At 42.3% G+C, this 20,205-nt stretch overlaps 1 protein-coding gene across 1 annotated transcript in view; it reads left to right on the top strand.

Moving 5' to 3' along the window:
• Window positions 1-20,205, top strand: part of AFF3 (ALF transcription elongation factor 3) — a 281,631-nt gene that overhangs the window by 98,059 nt on the left and 163,367 nt on the right. Inside the window, exon 4 of the mRNA XM_065642739.1 lies at window positions 5,441-5,485. Within this exon, the coding sequence (XP_065498811.1) occupies window positions 5,441-5,485 (45 nt within the window). The remainder of the gene's footprint in view (window positions 1-5,440; window positions 5,486-20,205) is intronic.

Below are 20,205 nucleotides of genomic sequence, written 5' to 3'. Positions count from 1 at the left end.
GCATCTGCAAACAACCTCTTTCAAAAAATACCTTTATACAGCCTGGCTCTATTTCCACAGAAACCTCAGAAGTCAGCTCTCTGGTCTCAGGTGTGTCTCCTGGTTAAATTTCAACGTTTTATTCCACGACTAGAAGGTGTTAAGATCACTTCAGAGAAATGATTGAGGGAAACTTCGTTGAGGGCAATGGTTCTGCACAACCAAACAGGCGGAGGCCGCATGTATGAATAAGCAAAAAGTTGAGGACTTTACTTATCTTCTTCATACTGGAAGCTCCTTTCTAGCAAATAGATTATATAGAAAATGTTATATATAGAGATACATACGTGTATGCATGTATGTTTGTATCTCCATACTTTCATGGTCTTGCCTGGCAAAGAAGCATTTCTAATACACTTTCAGATCAAGGTCCGTCACTGTGGGCTTTTTTCAGTTTTTTCCCATTTTTTTTTAATAATAGATTTAGGTTATTGTCTGCCAGCTTTTACTGCCTGAAGCTTCACTTTAGGCCCCAGGGGAAATCCCGCAGCCCCATTTGAAGAGGTGCCGTGCAGTGCGGGGCTGAGAGGAGGCAGAGGTGGCACCCAAAGGGTGGACGTGTGGTGGCTGCCGCCACACCACTGGTTACAGATGACCAGCATTCAAGAGGTTGAGTACATCCCTCAGCCTTCTGGGGGCCTTAATTGTGCCTAATTTATGCTAGAGACAAAAATCCAATAACTTCTGGAGACTATAAAAACACTTAGCACAGTCCAAATAATAATAGAACCAAAAGCTCGCACCATAAAAATCTCTTAGGCTAAAATGGAAATAGATATTTGCAGAATATTTTTCTTTCTTTAACACAAAGATTTGAAAGGAGGGAAAAGTATCACACATAGGCAGTTCCTTTCAGAGATGTTTCTTTATGTATCTCTGTGTGAAAGCTCCTGGTAAGGGAAGAAAAAATGAAGTAATGCTCTGAAATAAAATTTGTACAGATGTAGCTGTTTTTGAAATGACATCCCGTTTCTCAAGAATTCGATGTAGCCTTTAGACAGCCTTGTTTCTTACAGTTCTCTGTGCTTTGCATGGTAATTAGCTGCTCGTGTTATCAGTGGCACGATGCTCCCGGCTATTTCTTCAGCAGCCGCTGCCGTTATCCTCAGCGGCAGCTCCTCGCAGCCTCCTGCCAGACTCGCACGTGTGTGCAGATGTTTGACGTTCTTCAGGCTGCCCTGACTGAGGAATGAAGGTAATGGGCACAGCATCAGAGAGGAAAGAGGCTGGAGCCCACTTCCCCCGACAGCTCCCCTTGCCAGGATTTCACTGATGGTTCATTGGAGGTTCAGTGAGGCGAGTTTGTTATGACAGATCGCAAAATGCAAAGGGAGGCAAATGAGCTGGGTTCATCAATGTCAGGACAAATACAGGGTGGCAGCTCCTCAGCTTAGTTGGGAACAGCAGCCTCAAAACCTTTATTTGATTTCATTTATTTTTAATTTTTTTGTTAGTAATTCAAACATTTATTGCACAAGGTACTGTGGCATGCAGGTTATGGAGAGGGTGGAGACACTGCTTTGCGCAGATTGCCACGTGTCCAACATCCTCCTTATGCAGGTGCTGCGTCACGCAGCCAGGACTGACACAATATTGTTTGGATCAGGCAAGTCCACTGATGTAAATATCACATGGAGTGCTCCGTGCTATTAGCTTCCTGCAGGAAATGCAATCTTGTCTTTTTATTCAGACTTCAAGAAACATTTACCAGCTTTTTTTTTTTTTTTAATTAAAATATGACCATGAAGTTAAATTCAGGTTGCGAGATTCCTGGGCAGTGATGGTTCCTCTGTGATGTGAGTAGAGATGTAGCAGAGAAGCTTTCAAGGTAAAAATGGGGAGTCTTTTCCATACTAACGTATACAAACACCTTTCAGACATACCTTAGATCCCACAATAACTCTCTGCAGTGGTATGGTATCTTGAAGAAAAAAATAATAATGTCCCAGGCCGTATGAAACTGAGGTTGTTTGCTGTGTGCAGAACATGGTCTCTTAAATTCTCCAGCCTTGTTCTAGAAAGTTTGATATCAACAGTAATGTAAGATTCTTACAAATATTCAAAGCAAAAATAAATTAATTTATACTTAGCATTCAGAAGATGAAGAACAAAGAGGATAATATAGAAATGGAGGGGGTCTTTACCAAATATTGTTTTCAGTTTTGCGTGAGTTGTCTGATTTTGTGTTTCCAGCTTTTTTTTTTTCCTTTTAAAAGGTGGTATGATGATATTGAGAGAGAATGTGAGAAGGTTTTTTACTCTCTGCCCACACATATGATGTGCTAGGGACAATAGCTATAGTTTTAGTTCTATGGTAATGGAAAGCATAATTTCTTGCTGATGAGTATTTGCAGACTTATTTCATGACACTTCTAGGAAGGATACTTAAATTTGCAACAGGAACTTGTTTCTAAACCTGCTCTGAAACAGCCTATTGCCGATTTTACCTTCAGTAGTTTTGCCTTCATACAAAAATAAATAGCGTGATTTTACTGTATGATCGATGCATTGTATATGGCATAAGACGGTAGGTCATCTCATCCCTCCTTCTGTAAGATGGCAATAGGCTAAAACAGCGAACTTGAGGTCGGGCAGTAAATTCATTGTTCTGTACACAAGGCACTCATGATGAGGGCTTTACAGACACTGCCGTTGTTAATGGCATAACAAGTCACAGGCCAGGGTTTGGGGAAGGAAAAGGAAAAAAATGGATGGAAACTCAGAGGGAGAAATAAAAATTAGCTAGTACGAATTTTAAAATTCTTAAATATCCAGGTGTTTCTATCTATCTTGTTAGCTTCATTGGCAACATGAATTATTGCTCTTGCTCTCCTGCTCCAGCATCACGAAAGGTCACATGCGGTGTTGTGCGACTCCTCGGGGACAGGGCTGAACCAGAACAGGGCTATCTGCACGGGGCTGCAGCTTCTCTTCAGCATCACTACATCAAAGATGAATAAATCTCCAAAAGCTGAATTTATAGCACACTTAGTTACTTTCCCTTTGAAATCAGTGGCGTAACTCCTGGTGACAGTAAAGCTGGCAGGCTGTGCTGCTCCAAAAAGGGTTAATGCAGTTTGTCTGTTTAACAATGAAAGGCCACATTCAGCGAAGGTTTAGCAGGAGTGCTGACAATAAAGCACTTACGACTTTCTATGAATAAGCACGAAATAACAGCCACAAAAAACTATGAAACATAAATTGTTTCCTTGTATATGCATATGTACTTCTGACCTTGGTTACAGCTGTTAGGCTAGAAGCAGCTGTGGATCCAGACCTCTTTAGCCACTCAGCTCAGGCAGGGGAGCGGTGGTGACAGTGTCCAGGACTTGCACGAGCTGGCTAGTGGTGTTATTTGGGTCTGGTAGGCACAGAGGTACCCATTTTTGAAAGTGATTCATGATTTTTTGGATGCCCAGATGCAGATATGGTAGAGAAGTCTGATTTCCAGATGACGAGAAGTCAGCACTTTGGAAAATCAAATTGCTTTGATATTTCTCCAGGTAGACACCTGAAAACTCAGAACCTCCAAGTAGTTTTTGAAAACAAGAGGCAAAGACCAAGCTCACCTCACTGCTGGCTGTTTGGAGACAGTAATTAATTGGTTTTGTTTCCATCCCCCCTTCCCACATGAGAAGACCTCAAGCTCTCCTCCTTCCTGAGTTCCTTTCTGCAAAAGGAAGAAAACCTTTCTTTGGGGGAATCGTCAGGGAATTTAGTGTGGTGAAGTAAATCCCCAGAAAACTTGCTTCATGCAGCAGCCACCTGTATCTTGTGGAGAGTTACAGGAGATGGGCACCCCCTCAGCATCAGTATCTCCATCCACGGTGTGGCCTCTCTTCCCAGTTGTGCTGCGCAGCACAAGGCAACTGTGGGCAGGAGACAGGCAGGAATGAGGAGGCATAAGTGTGGCAGACTGGTGTCATCTGCTGCCTTGTCTTTGCTGGCAGAAGTTTGGGTCCCAAACAGCAGCCAAGCTGAGCATGTAGGTGAAGCATCAGCTGGATGGTTCCTGTAGGGGAATAGATGCTCTGCCAAATCTCTGATTTACCCTGTCCATAATGGCTCTGGAGGAAGCCATACCATTCCAGAGAGCTCAAATCCTCTGTGCCCTGAGTCCCACAATGTACAGGTGGATTTAGAGTCAGCATTTTAGGAAACTGCAGCCTTCTCAGGGCTGCTGTGCTGCCTTGCCTGTGCTCGGTGTTGCCGCCTGTATTGTGGTCCCTGCAGCTCTCTCCTCAGCATCACAGGTGCCTCTACCCTATACATCACCAGGCTTCACACAGGCAATACCACTGCAGAGCCTTTCCTGCACAAAGGATGCAAAAAGATGTTATTTATTTAGTATAAATAAATACACATATTGGAGGCTCGGGGAAGAGTGGCTGGAAAGCTGCCTGGCGGAAAAGGATCTGGGAGTGTTGATTAACAGCTGGCGGAACATGAGCCAGCAGTGTGCCCAGGTGGCCAAAAAGGCCAACAGCATCCTGGCTTGTATCAGGAATAGCGTGGCCAGCAGGACTAGGGGAGTGATCTCGGAGCTGGTGAGGCCCCACCTTGAATCCTGTGTTCACTTTTGGGCCCCTCACTGCAAGAAAGACATTGAGGTGCTGGAGCGAGTTCAGAGAAGGGCAATGAAGCTGGTGAGGGGTCTGGAGCACAAGTCTGATGAGGAGCGGCTGAGGGAACTGGGGCTGTTCAGCCTGGAGAAAAGGAGGCTGAGGGGAGACCTGATCACTGTCTGCAACCACCTGACAGGAGGTGGTAGCCTGGAGGGGCTTGGTCTCTTCTCCCAAGTAGCAAGTGACAGGATGAGATGAAATGGCCTCAAGTTGTGCCAGGGAAGGTTCAGATTGAATATTAAGAAAAATTTATTTCCAGAAAGGGTTGCAAAGCATTGGAACAGGCTGCCCAGGCCGTCCCTGGAGGTGTTTAAAAGGCATTTAGACAAGGTTCTTAGGGACATGGTTTAGTGCTAGAGTTAGGTTAGGTTGTGGTTGGACTCAATGATCCTGCGGGTCTCTTCCAACAAAAATTATTCTATGATTCTGTGATGTCTGTACATGCAATAACTGTTTTGCTTATGCTTACTCTCATGCAGTATACCCAAAGCAGCAGGAACTGCACCCAAAGGTGGTGTAAACAAAACCGATGAATTTATACAAATATATTGCAATCAGATGTAATAATGCAAATATTACATCTTCCTGTGGTGCTGATGGGGAATTATTTGAGAATTTTAAGCAGTGCAACTTTTCAGATGCTGGAAAGACTTGGCTTCATTTTGAAACTGTAATAGAGGTTGGAATATATTTCATGTGACAACCATGTCCTCAAACGTGCTATTTGTTATTTCTTTTCAAAACACAAACAAACTATTTTCTCCTTTTGTTTACAGGATGGTGGAACAGGAGATAACAGCTGCATTGAAGAAATATTGCGGGTAGGAATCCTTTAAAAAACCTTTTTTTCCAGTGCCATTTTGTTTACTCTAAAAAGACAAGAGAATAACAAGAATATTGCAATTAGTGCTGTTAAAAGTGTTAGTCTCTTAGATTGTCATCTTTCTAAGGAAAAAGTAGGCAAAGTTATTTCTTCATGAAAAATAATTTAAAAATCTGTGAAAACAACCTTCCAGAGCCTCTGGATTTCACTGCTACTTTGTGCCAGTACAGCTGACCTTCATGCATGCAGAAGCAGATAATGGGATAAATTATAAACTGAAATGTACAATGATGTTTCAGGTTTACAAACCATGCAAAGTGCATGTTTCCATTAATCATGACTGTCAAAAATCTTAATTTTGAAGGGAGGTCTAGGAAGGTCATTTTCCACCTGGATTTAATTAGAATCCATTATGTAATGTCATTATGTCCATTATGTCCATTATATAATGACAATGTGCAAAATCTGTAGTTATTTCGCTATTTCATTATTATTTCTTTTATCTTAGTAATTTCTAGTTTATTTTCATGTAGCAAATTAATATACATCCAGACAGATCTTGGCTTGAATCAACTTTGATATTGATTATTTTCTGAGGCAGACAAATTTATAAACCATGAAACATTTCCATATATTTTAACTCATGTTTTTTTCCAGTTCTTTTTCTAAAATGATAATGGAATATTTTCTCAGTGCTTGTAAATCTGATAATAGTGATTGAAACACCAAATAAGGTAGATAGAATGGTAAAACCTCCCTATTACTGTGTGCGCTTCCACCTCTTGGATATCCCCTGCCCAAATGTATCAGATTGTTTATATACTACAGGGCTATAAATATTTAGTTTAGAGATTAGTAGTGCATTAAGCCTGTTGTTTCTGAAGACTTTTCTCCATTCTCTCTGAATATGTTAAATACAGCTTTTAATTCTTAACCTAGACAAGGAGTTTATCAAAGGGTGATGATGATGTATTGCATATGACTTCACTGACAGAGCTTTTACATAGCTAACATTTACCAGGTAGGCTTTTGTAGGACTGAACCACATATTCAACAAGCCTTAGCCTCAGTCCCCGCTGTTTCGTTACAAATTAATAGCAGATAGTATAATTCATGACAGCTTTTTACAATCTTCATGACGTATTAAGTATACGATGTGATGTGAGGCTCATTCACCCCTTTTTTATGCAAGACTTTTTAAATGAACAGTCAAATAAGCTGGTCTTCCTCCTTTGGCTGTGCAATTTGGCTTGTGCAATTAGGCAAAAAATGTAGAAGAGACATGGTTCCTTCCATGCAGAGGAACATGGATACGTAAGAGACATCAGCTGAGAATAAAAATGCCATGTATGACTAGGGATGATAAGGTGCAACTCCAAACCGGTGAACACAGCTGCTCCTCTCTCTTTTTTTTTTCCCTTGGGAACATTCCTCAAGAAATATTTTTGCAAAGATTCATGATGAAGCATTCAGTACATCCTTGGATGGATAGGACCCTTTTGTTCATGAGGATTTATTCACAAATTCTTTCACTTTGCTTCAAAACTGAATAAAACTACCCACAGCTCAAAAGCCACGCTTCACATCAATGTCTCACTGTCTGCTGAAGCTTAGCATGGCTAAAATAGAGAGCATACTGTTTTCATATCCCCTAGGTCTTGTCTTCACGTGAATACTCAGTGATCATGGGTAACCCCTCCAATCTGCCCATTCTCCAGGTCTGCAACCTGGGTATCACTTTCTATTCTGAACTTCACTTGTGTCTCCATGTCTAAGACTACACTACATCTACATCTGTAAGATGTAAGACTACATCTTGTAGACTTACTCATTTCTAGCTGAAGTTCTTTATTCACAAAGGTGTAAGTCTCAGGTCCAAATTCTCATTACACACCATGATTGCTGCTGTTTTTGTTGGAGGTGCTATTCGCACAGGAAAGCCAAAGTTTAGCTTCTTTTCAGACAGAATATATGCAGTTCCCATATGGGTGCCCAAAGGCAGACAATGAAAAGCGTGAGGAGCTTCAGTCCTTGTGTTCCCGTCAGGAAAGATGGCTGGTACCCTGAAATGCATTTGTTATAGGAAGGGCCACTCTACTGTGTGAAGCATCAGCAAAAGGAAGAAGATGCTTAAAATTTATCTTTTTAAGGAACATCGCACCCTATTTTAGCTGACTCTTGTACAACACAAAGCAGAAAACATTCTCTCTTTATAGGTAGTGTGTTCCCTGCAGAAGTCAGGCTGTGGCTTTTCCAAAGGATAGGTAGTTCCACGGCATGTCTGTGTTTCCCCCGTCAAGACCAAGGGCAGTAGAAAGTGTGCCCCAAGGCTGCTCCATCTGCTTCCCTGTGTTTCCTTCTCCCAGCAGGTGAGAGGAGGCAAGTGCTGGTTTGTGCACAGGTCATGTCACCCTCTGATTTCAGGACATGGCCAGAGATAACATCTGGACCTGGGCTGCAAAATCAATTTAGGTATAGCTTTAAAATCACCAAATCTTATTTTGCACTAACTGTGACAAGAATTTATAGTCTTTGTGCTGTCTGGTGCAATGCAGGGAGCCACAGCTTAAGTCTAGCCTTTTTTGATGTTGTTTTACCAAATGTATCAGAGCTCTATAGACTTTATAAATTGACAGATCATTCTGCATGAAACTGCGGCTTCCAAAGAAAGCCCTCGAGAGCTGAGACGCAGAACCACTTCCAGTCCTGAAGGAGGTTGATTAAGAAGACAGTAACCCTGTCGAGATCGAGCTGTTGTAAGGACTCCTGCTGAGTTTATAATCACTGCAGGAATCCTGAACCTCATCTAACCCCATGCACTAAATTATACAACTTCTTCAAAGTGTAGTGACTTCTCGGTCCAGCTGCAGGCATGCACATTGAGGTTTGGGAAACTTCTAAGAGAGCCTTCGATGGAAATAACTCCAGTAAGAACAAGTTACAGATGTAATGTCAAATCAAGAGAGAAAAGCCTCATTACTTGATGGTAGCCGGAAAAGGCAATTCCTTGTAAGCTTTTGCATTATTGGTGGAGGACATGGTAGAAAACTCTGAAGAGGAAAATAAGTTAAGACTACACAAATATCCTTTATTCCAGTGTGCCCAGAGCAGTTCCTACCTGAGTTGCTGAGACACTGCCAAAGCCAACATAGTCACTTCCTTGCTAAAACACAGGCTTGCTAAGCAAGATTAGTAATTTTGGCTGATTTCTATTTGATTTCATTAGGGTGTGGACCTGTGTATTTTGTTAAGAGTGGTGGGGTTTGGAGTAAACATTTATTTTGCTGTAATACCTGTGAAAAATGGGAGCAGCAAGACTCCTGCCTCTTCACTAGGTTAACTGTTGCAACAAGTATCAGATGCACTCTGAGTATATTTGCCATGGATTTAAGGAGAAAGGGAGTGTGTTGAGTGCAGGCAGTTCTTGATTTGCAAGATAAGTGGTTGGAGTTTGATCTGGGTACTCTTACAGTCTTAGCTGTGATTTCCTAGAGTTGCAATAGCTTTGTTGAAAGGAAACCCACAGGCAAGCTGAGCTTTTAATAATTGAAAATGTTCTTTTTGAATTCTCTGGGGGTTTTGTGTTGACATGAGAGGTCTCATTGAACTGGGGAGAGATGGACATAGTTGGAATGTTTGGCCTGCAAACAGCGTTTGGCTGCAGGATGCAGAGGCAGCGGGAAGCTGATGTAGCAACAGGAATGCAGAAAAAGGGCTGGAGGGAAACCAAGCACAGCCAGTTAACACAGAATCATAGAATCATAGAATCATTTTGGTTGGAAAGGACGTTTAAGATATCAGGTCCAACCATTAACCTAGCTCTGTCAAGTTTACCTCTAAACCATGTCCCTAAGAACCTGATCTACACGTCTTTTAAACACCTCCAGGGTGACTCAACCACTTCCCTGGGCAGCCTTTTCCAATGCCTTGCAACCCTTTCTGGGAAGTTTCTCCTAATATCCAATCTGAACCTCCCCTGGCACAACTTGAGGCCATTTGCTCTCACCCTGTCACTTGCTATTAATATATGGGAGAAGAGACAGACACCCACCTCACTACAACCTCCTTTCAGGAAGAAACCACCTCCTTTGGGATGGCGTGGAGCAGTGGGGAGGCAGGATGGGGTGTGAGGTGGAGGACAGATAAATATCCTTCAGGGAAGATAGAAGAAGCAGTTGGGGAGGTAGTGAAAGGACTGAGACTCTAGCTGTGAACATCCCTCCCTGTGAAGGACAACTCTGCTTGGTGCCACGAGCCTCCTACCCTGGGGGTGAGCGTTTGCAGGTGCCCTTGCAAATAGGTTGTGGCCTCCCATTGCCACAGGACATCCACTTAGGAAACCATGACATTTTAAGTGTGATGGCTTTGATGAGTAATTTACTTGGTTCTCTCTACCCTGTGAAACTAATCAGAGTATGCAAAGCACAGTACTTCTTATTTGGGCAACGTAAGGAACTGAATGAAAACAGAATCTAATTCTGCATTTTTCCCCTTCCCTACTTGGAATCCCCTGGCTCATTAGCAGGCTTGCTAATTCTTTAGCAGAAAGCATTAAGGATCAACCCATCAAATATTCAGGTTTTTTTCAAACCTGAACAGCCATATGTGCTGTGAGATCAGCTGCACTCCATCAGCTGATTGAATTAAAACAAGAGCAGAGGTAAATTAGAAACTGTCTGCACAAGACAAATCCTGTGAAAACATGAAATCCTACCAAACACACTGTCACTGTGAATAAGCATCACAGTCAGTGGAGCACGTGTCAATACTTAGAGGGTAGAAAAATCAGTTTCTTAGAGGTAGGTTGTTAGTTCAACAACTGTGAACTGCTACCTTGTAAATGTTAATGACTGTAAGATCCCACTGGCTGCAGTTAAGCTCCTGGTGGAGTCGGACATGTGAAGAATTACAGAACACAAATATGGTAATCAGCAGTATATTTCTAAACACTCTTCTTGCTTTCCTAAGCAGAGGGAAAAGCCTACAGGTGGAATGAGACCCACTTCGATGTAATAGCTACCTCTGCACTAGTGGAGCATTTTATTGCAGCCTCGCTGCTGGAAAGAAATTGCTGGGCAACTTTGGGAGGGGGGTGAGAAGGCTGCCCTCAGCACGGCGGGAAAATTAGATTTGGTTTTTGACTGAACCCTGTGGGAAAGCCCTGGGAAAGTTTCAAGGGAAACACAGCAACTTTAGGCAAAAGAGGGGGGGAGAGAGAAAGCATGGAGACTTAGAAGCAGCCCCAGCTTGCTGATGGCTACCTTTCTTGCTCAGTCTCATTGAACACAGAAGTACTCCAAAGTGTCAGAATCGTATTAAAAATGTATCAGAGGCATAAAATATAATTTGTTTTCATTGCAGCCTTTCAGAAGAACTTCCACAGCACTGTTTTGTTTTCCGTATCCCAAATTTCAGAGCAATTAAAGCATTGTTTTGGCTGACGTATGCGGTTCATTGCATTTCTTCAATATTATTCTTTTTGTCTTTCTTACTCAAATAAATGAAAAAGCATACCCAAGAGGGTTTGGAAAATGTGTCATTCCACCCAAGGCACTAAAACCTAGAAATATTGAACCACAGTTTAAGCCATCTAATCCAACCTCCAATATTCACTGCTTAACATGGCCCTTCTTACCAAACCGTGACATCCAGCTCATTTCTACAGCAGTCACGGTCTGCAGTGATTTACCTCCAGCCAGCCCGGGTACTACTAGCGGTGTGGGTGACAGTACCATGGACCTTGAGCAAGCTCTGCCTGGAGCCTCTCTAGCTCCTCAGTGAGAATTAGCAGTTCATATGGTACCTTGTGCTGCTGGAGCAAAATTAGCAGCAGTACCAGAGCTAGCTAAAGATATTTTGGTGTTGTCCACATAAGCCGTAATGACTACAGAGTAGGCATACCTGTGTTACACCATCATCCCCCGACTCCTCACACCTTGGCACCTTCCAGGATACACCATCTACATGTGATGCCTTGGACTTTCTCCTTGTGTCCACTGGATCCAGGGTCTCTTTATTACCCCTTTCTCTGTCCAAAAGGCTGGGGAGAAGACTCCTTGCTTTTCACAGCTTTTGTCCCATTTTGGGCTTTCTCAGATCATCAGTCCCTCTCCAGATGGTCTGTTACTTGTTGTCAGCTCATCTGAACAGAAACTGCTCCTGGTTTGAGCACCACACATGGCACATCCTTTTATTGCCCTCATCGTGGTTTTCAACTGTCAATAAACCTTCACACCCAGACATGTAAACATTGCTTCCCTGGCCCTTAACATATAGAGTCTGAGGTACAGAGCGCCATGTAAAATGGCACTAAAATACTATACTAACAGTGATAATGTCAACCAACCATTAATTAGTTGTGCATCAACAGCACCCCAAAGTGTCATACTTGGATTTTTGCTGCTGTCGCTGCTGTTTGGTTTCTCCCTTGATTAAATGGGCATTAAGGAAGCAGCCCGATCAAAGCAATGCAACTAAATGCTGTTATATTGTCTGTTTTCCACCCAGGTTAACATTCCCATTTTCTTCGCTGTGTTTCCAGGGGTGGCTGTAGAGTAGGGGAGGGAGAGACGGAGGCCTTCCCGTAGCGTGCATGTGTTGCGGGCCGTAGACTGGCGCTGTGGCTGCAGAGCCGGGCCGCCATTGCTCCGTGGGCCCTGGTGCCTGGGGACACAGGCCTGGTTTGCCTTGTGAGCCCGCAGGGTGACAGACATACTGCCGTTCCCGCCTTAAGATGCGTCTCTGAAAACCTGCATAAGATCGAGTCGTGGGTTTCAGTGGCTGATGTTACACATATACTTCGGCCCTGCACCTTTTCCTGTCTCCTACACTAATATTTTCAGCAGACATGCTCTTACTTCTGGGAGATTCCTCTGTGGTGCCTGATTTTCCACAACTGGAGATGATCAGCGGGAACTCTCCCACCACTGTCACTTTTTGTTCTGACCCAAGAAGCGTGAGCTCTCTGGTTATGTCTGACAGAGGCAGCTTTCCTCATCTAGGAGCTGAGACAAATATTCTTTTGTTAATCTTATTTAATCATATTTAGGAGCAACGCATGAGTTAGCAGTGAGCTTCACTTGGCAGAAAGACTTCAAGGAAATCGCAGGAGAAAAAAAGGAGTCTGCTAAAAGGAAATTAAATCGCTTTCAAAAATATTCCATTGCAATGTCTATACTAATAAGTAAAACGGACTAGTAACTGTTCTCTCACCCTGAGGCCAATCAGCGTGGCATGGCTTGTGTCCAAAGAGCGAAACTCTCTTACAGCCACGCAGCGGAGTGGCTTCACCCACGCTGCCTCTTAGGAGAGGCCCCCGGCCATGCAGGGATTTTCTCTGCAAGAGTTGGCCCGGGTCAGAACCATGCTGGTGGCAGTGATTTAATGATACACACAGTTGTGGGCCAGCGCTCGGGTACGTGGTCGTGTCGGTGTGTTCGGAGAGCTGCGGTCTAACCTTTCTGAGCTTCCTCCTGCCTTGTGCAAAAATGCACAGTACTGGCCACACTGCAAAAAATCGTGATTGAAAACCTCTAACATTTTTAATTCTATATATTTTGGCATCTTTTTTGCCATTGTAGTTTATGGCCCTTGAGATATATGAGGTTGGGGTTTTTTTCTTTGAGAATGTGAAAGGTAAAAACTTTTTGAAGGAAAGACAAGAGCATAAACAGTCATTGGTCTGCAGGATGCTAAGTGCTGCTAATACAATATTTTAAGAGAGACTGACTGAATACTGATCAAGTTTTCACCAACCAAAATGCCATAGTTTCTGTCCTTTATGATTGGAGCTAAATGCCATTTATTGTGTATGGTGCATTGCGTCATTCTTAAGAGCTATTTTGGATTTAGTAGCTTAGGAAATAAACTGCTATCAAATAGGCTTTAAAACTGAGGTGCTTGGAAAAGATCCAGTTATTTCATGTACAAATTATTGACGTTACCTTAGGTGATGGGATTCTGACTCGTTGGTCCAAACAATACCACTGTACAGGTTATAATGAAGATGGTGATAAACTGTCAGATTTCTGACAGTTCCTGAAAACTTCATTTTTTCCAACAGAACTAGCTTAATTAAAATATATATATTCTTTGCAATAATATTGACTACACTTAAAGTCACCCAGACATAAAAGGGCTTACATACAAACTTCAGTTAAAAAGCATGCAATTTTATATAGAAATTGCAAGCCTGTCACTTTACCCCTGAGGGAAAAAAAGTTATTCAGAGCAATGACAATAGCTTGGTGGGAGAGAAAGTGGGCTTCACGCAGTAAAAAAGTTTCTCTCCAGCTGTGTGGGTTTTCCACAGGCTTTTTTTCATTAGTATTATCAAGTTATTTGTTATTTACTCATGAATGCTGAATAAATACCGAGCAAATTCAAGACATTATTGATTTTCCTAGCATCGCATGTATGCATATGTAATGGTTCATTATAGCCCTGAGTTTTCAACATATTCCAGTGCAAATGAGAAGAGCCCAATTAAAAAAAATTGTAGACCCTGATCCAACCTTTGTTGACTTAAGATCCTGATGTTGAATTGAGCACCAAAAGAGAAAATTATGCCTATTAAATTGAGTAAACATTTTCTTCATTTATCTGGGTGGCTTTTTTCTGTCAGTGAAAACTATTTTTTTTGCTAAAAATGCCAACCCTTAGAAACTTAATGAGTATTAATGAAAAGCTGGAATAATTTAGCATGGACGAAAAGAGGGTAATTTTCCTTAGGCATTTCGTTAGTACAAACTGAATCCTAGAAGGCCTATTCTCCTTGTGGTTTGTCAGAATAATTCTCATTATAGTCAATAGGAACCAGGTATATATGCATCAATAGCAGAATAGACCGCTAAATATAGTTGCTGCCACAGCAGCTGGTTCCCTCTCTTGTTCATCAGATGGGGAAGCTGGAAACTGCAGCAGCCTCACTGTGTAAGAAGGACGATGCTTATAGAAATTTTTTTCCTGGGAACAGGGGTATGAGCTTGATTTTGCATTTCCAGGCCCTTCAGACTTTTTCCAAGCAGATGGGCAGTCTTCATCCTCCAGGCCTGTGGGTGTGCAAGCTTCCCCTCAGCCTGAGCAGGCTACCCAAATTTGCCATATGCATCACATTTTCCAGGCTATGTGACCACTGCAGTTCTGCAGTTGTTCCAAAAGAACCCCAAAACCTAAAAACAAATGACTGGGGCTTTTCCCCATTAGCTGGAGAAGCAGCGTATATCTCTAGACAAAGCAAGAAAAGATCTGCACGCTCTGCCTTGTCTGAATTTCCCCATCGTTTCTTGCTGTCACCCCTCAGCTGCCTTGCATCTGAAGATGACATTTCCACCCTGTCTTCCAGGCTCAGCCTGGCTTTCCCACTCCCTCCCCTCCCGGGCAGCAGCATCTTTCATCCTCCCTGGTGTCTCCCTGCTCAGAGAGCTGCCCCCAGGCTCACTTCTCCTAAACAAGCTGCCTTTGTCTCTGGGCTCCTGGAGTCTCACAGGAGTCACTTAGGCTCTGTGGTTTTTTTTAAGACCCAGGATTAGTATCTGATATCTTTTTTCTCTTGTCTGGAATTTTCCGCTATCCAAATCTAGACCCCTGTGGAGAGGTAGGGGGAAAAAAAATGGCCCTTAACCTTTTGTTTTCCTTGGGTAAGGTCTATTCAGGTGCTGATAATCTTTAGCTATCGAGCTTTTGGGGGAAAGACATTAACTTCTTTTCCTTGTCTTCTTAGCACACAGAGTATAAAGCATTACATAGTAAAAAACAGCCATAAGGAATTCATAAATTATACATAGGCAGATTCCCCAAATCATCAAACATTCCCTTCTGTAAAGGATGTTCCCTATCAGTTATCGTTTCCATGGTGTATGTACCTTTCCATATCTTGTCATCTAAGCTTTCATGGAGTGTTTTTTTTTTCTTTTTTTTTTCCTGTAATTTCAGTGAGTTCTGGTTTAAAACAAACCAATAGGAGTCTGCATTTTCACTCCTCTCTCTGTCCCTCTTTGCCGGCAGAAACCACAGAGGCTGGACAGACAGGTGTAGGGAGTTCTCAGCTGAGACAGACACAGACCTGGAGTCTTTGGTTTTGCTGTCCCGTCTCTTGAACCTCTGATGCCAGGGAAGGAGCCAGCCTGCCCAGGAACACCTGTGTTTTGGGTACTCTCCTTTAGCCCCTGGCAGCATTTCTGGCTGCAGCAGCTTTGCAGATGTGCAAGGCTGCAAATCCAGCTTGAGAATGTCACTTCTCACATGCTTCACTTAGCAGAAGCTAATTCAAAATTCATGTGGCACTGAAAAAGCCGTGCCAGATAAATAGTGTATGTGAGTACTAGCAAGCTCAACATGTGCAGAAATGGGCTGATCATGATGCATCTCGTTTTGTCTGTTCAGGTGCCTGTGTTTTGGCCCAGAGCCATTGGATTGGTGACCATTGCAGAGTATGTCCCAGGAACTATGCAGGATTTGGGGCCAGCAAGAAGTACCTAATTATGGTGGAATCATAATTATATGGTCCATTGCCACATGTCCTCAACTTTTCCACAAAAGATACTGCTCTTACTAAATATTTGAGGCTATGCCTCACCCTACACACAAGTTTTCCTGCAGCAATGGCAGATTCAAGTCTTACTTGTAAAAGCTCTTGTGTCTTTAAAATACAAAGCAAGGATTTTAAAGCATTGTTGGCTTGGCAGATGCATTTTTACGAAGCTCATATCCCAAAATAAAAGCACTTTTAAGAATCCTGCAACTTAAAGTATGTTAAAGTATACGAAAATGGAGTGTTCTATGGGATGAAGGGGAATGAAATGCTGAAGCCAGCAGAAGTAAAAGGGAAAATGTAGCTGATCATACACCCATCCTCCCTAGCCATTCCTCTCCAGCTCACGTCCGCTCGTCTCTCCACTGCTCTGTTGCCGTTTCTGAATCCAGATGGCTGCAGGGTCAGCCCAGCCAAGCACTGCACTATTTTTCTGGTGTGCAACAAGTCAGGCTCCTGCTGTGAATCACCTTCTTGCTGCCTCCTGCCCTCACTCGCTGCCACCTCTGAGAGCCCAGAAGGAGCAGGCACCGAGCTCCGAGGTCAGTGTTGGAGGCAGCCAGTTTGAGCACCCCGTGCAAAACAGACACGGCATTGACAGCTCAACTCTTTGCATTAGTTCCGAGCAGGAGGGATGCGTGCACATCCTGGCAGATCTAAAAATGTGAAACTTTTATAAGCATCTGCAAAATGAAATACTTTGTTTAAGAGAATGCTGTTGGCCTGCCTGACTCCATCTAAACTGGTGGTTGCCAAGAGGTGCTTCTGATCTCGTGTGTCTGGCTGTGTCCTAATTGCACAGCTGGGCAACAGACGTGCATAGATCAGTCCGTGCAACTTTCCTATTCCCTAGTTTCAGCCCAAAACCCCCTGTATGCATGTGTCCCCTTATAGCTCAGCTGGTTCTTGGATCTGGGTAGTGAGAGAACAAGAAGCATGGAGAGCAATGCACAGCACTACAGGTGAACTTAAACTAAGCCAGAAAGAAATTGTTGTGTTCCAGAACTGTCAAATGTTTAAGTCATTTATCTCAAAATAGAATTAAGGTGTGAGAAAGCCTATAAAATGCACAACTACATTTATCTGCAAAATTACAGAGTTTCTTCTTTTTAGAATAATGACTGTAAATTCCCTGGTATCATGGAGGCTATTTAAGGTCACATTTACCAAAGCATATTTGAAGAAAGTTCAGACCTTTTGTGTCTGACACTTATGTTCTGATTATCTGTCTGGAGGCAAAGCTTCTCATTTTGATATGAAATGAATAAAATGCACAAGTGGAAGGAATCAAGATAATGAATTTGCAGGATAATTTTACTAATTATCTTGTTGCTGATCGTAGAACCAAGGCGCTGCAAGTCAATCCTACCACAGCTATTAATATGCAATGCCTAAAGCTGTTCTTGTAACATTTATTACTCATGTCACTGGTTCTACACAAGTTGATAGTTTTCCATTAAATTTGTAAAAGTGAAGTCAGTAATGTGTTCCTTGTTTTAAGCATAACATGTTAAATTATACAGGCTTACCCAAGTCTAAAGTAAATGAGAGCATTTAAAATAAGACGTTTTCTCCTGCATGAGTGTTATGTGATGAGTTGAGATGGAATTTATCTCACCATGTTGCAGTTATTTGAAGATAGGTATCTAATCTAAGTTATGAATTTAATCTCCCTGGGTAGTCACGGGAGAGAAGATGGGACAAATTGTCCTCTGAAGATGCCTCTCTCCTCACTGACTACAGAGGGATCCAAGTTGCTTTGCTGAAACGGACAATGAATTTTTTGTATGTCTAAAGCTAAGAGGGATTAAAGATTGTTGTTGGGAAATGGTAAATAGGAAACTTTTCAACAAGAAAAAAGCCAGAAGCAATTAATGGTGCTGTGAGGTTATGCTTGGCTCACCAGCCATTTGGTTGGAAACGCTTTGAAGAAGAGAGTTGGAGAACACAAGCAGAGTCCATACTGGTCATCTGCCTTTGGGAACAGCTCAAGAGCGTGAAAAAGTGTCTATCAAAGTGAGCCATTGAAATCCAAGATGCAGCAATGAGATAGACAAGCTCAGGAGCCATGATGGGACCCTCATTGTGGCTTTAGGAAAAGGAACAAATATGGACAGAGATGAGTGAGGATGAAAAATTATGAGGTTAAAATACATGCAAGAAAGACAAAAGCAAACACAATATTGGAGAAGTGACCAGTGGGAGGAAAGATGTGTATCCTGGCTCCTACCTATCTCTTCTGCATCCTAGAGGACCAGAAGGAGCTCAGTCTCCTCACTCCCCAGAGCAGTGCAGAGTTGTCTCCCTTTATCGTTAACCACAAATCCCCTAAACTGCCTGTGTGGCCTTTGCTGCTGTGCCCTCCCCCATGCCAAAGTTTAGATGTTGCCTAATATTTCTTCCATGTAGAAAAGTCTGGATTTTGGTTCATTATCATGCAAAAGTGAAGCAAAAGAGAAAATCTGGACGCGTTAGAAATGCAGAATTCCATAGGGTGGCCCTAAAGGGGATGCACTGGGGAAATAGCATGGCAGAAGCTGACTCTGTAACCTCATTTCTGTGTCATCCTGGCTGGGTTCTATAGACACCTTGTCTCTGCCTTGCTCAGTATTTGTTTAAGCAGACTTAGCTCCAGCCCGTAGTCCTTGGCACTGCCCATGGGATGGACAGCATTGTCATGGGTATATAATGTTTACTTAGAAAAGACTAAAAATCCTCCCAAAAAATCTATTCAGACTACTCCTGCAGCAAGCTAAGATACCATAAAGTTTTTGATAACTAAATCCATTTGGTGCTTTATCTCTTCCCTCAGATCATTTCCCTTAATATTAGACAAAACTACAGCACAATAAAAAACAATAACGGTCAGGCACTTGCCTTAATAAAAGAGTCTTTTGAACTGTTATTATAACATAGAAAAGAGGTCAGCCATTTCAGCACAGATCTTAAAGTTAGCTGGAAATATTTGTAATATTAACAGAAGAGTCAAAGCTGCTTCTCTGCCAACCATGCTGCAAATAAGGATGCTGCAAGTTAAGAACTTTAGAAGCCCCAGAGGACTCTGCTTTAATAAGCAAGTCATCTAAAAGCACTGTTACAGACAACCAGAGGGTACAAAATAACCCAGACCAGAAACAATCTGACTGCAGAGAGACATTGGAAGGCAACAGGTTCTCTCTAACCAACTGGATAAAAACTGAGACAGTATTGAAAAATAAGCATTTGTCATGCTGCCTTTTTAGTTTCTGATTCATAATTTGGTTGGGCTTTTCTCTTCTGTAAAAGTTAATCAGAAACATCATAGTCAGAAATCAAGTGCTCTTTGCAGGTTTTGTTTTTGTTGTTGTATGAAATTGAGAGCATACTGTGCTATAAATAAAAGCTTGTAAGTAAATTCCCAGCACATTAAAACCTGCCTAACAGGAGATTAAGATGGTCTGAAGTCACTGACTCAGATCATAAACAGTGCCACCGTTAGCTGAAATGATTAATCACTCTGGTACAAAAGAAAAGAGGAAATTTGTTAAAAAATAAGCAGGGGGCAGGATGCTAACTCCAGGGGCACGCTGATTGGCTCTTTAATAATGTATAACGAAGCGCGTGCCAGATCAAAAGCAAATCACATGCAGCTGGCAGAAAATGAAATGGCATTAGGCAAAGTATTTGTCTAGCTATGAGGCTCTTTAGGAAACTGCTGTCTATTAATGTAATGTCTATTAAAGCTTTTCAAATTAATTTTTGCTCATAGAAACCCCATAAATAAAACATAGTATATGCATTTTATATATAGGCACACACACGTATGGGGATATCCATGCATATGTGTTATATAAAAGCTGCACACATTTAGTCACAACTTTGCAGAATTACCAAGCATTATTAGAAGCTATTCAGGCTAATTAAATCATCTTTGCATTCTTAATTTAATTGTTACTTTTGCGTAACAATTGCCTTACAATTGTGTTACAGTTGCGAGTATGTGCTGAATAATTCCTAACTCGGTTGTGTTATGATACTATTCATGCTGTGACCGAATTTGACAAAAATCTGTGGCAGAAGGAAGAGAGGTGCACTGATGTCACATCCCTGCTCTTCCTTGGCTTTTAAAATCTAGAAGGGACACACCTGTCTGCTGAGCTTCTCCAGCTTGGAACGGGTGCGCTCAGCAGCAGCCGTGGGAAGCCGGG

Source organism: Caloenas nicobarica, chromosome 1 (assembly GCF_036013445.1).
Source record: "Caloenas nicobarica isolate bCalNic1 chromosome 1, bCalNic1.hap1, whole genome shotgun sequence".
NCBI lineage: Eukaryota > Metazoa > Chordata > Aves > Columbiformes > Columbidae > Caloenas > Caloenas nicobarica.
The sequence above is the reverse complement of the archived record's forward strand: the minus strand, read 5'-3'. Positions and strand labels throughout refer to the sequence as shown.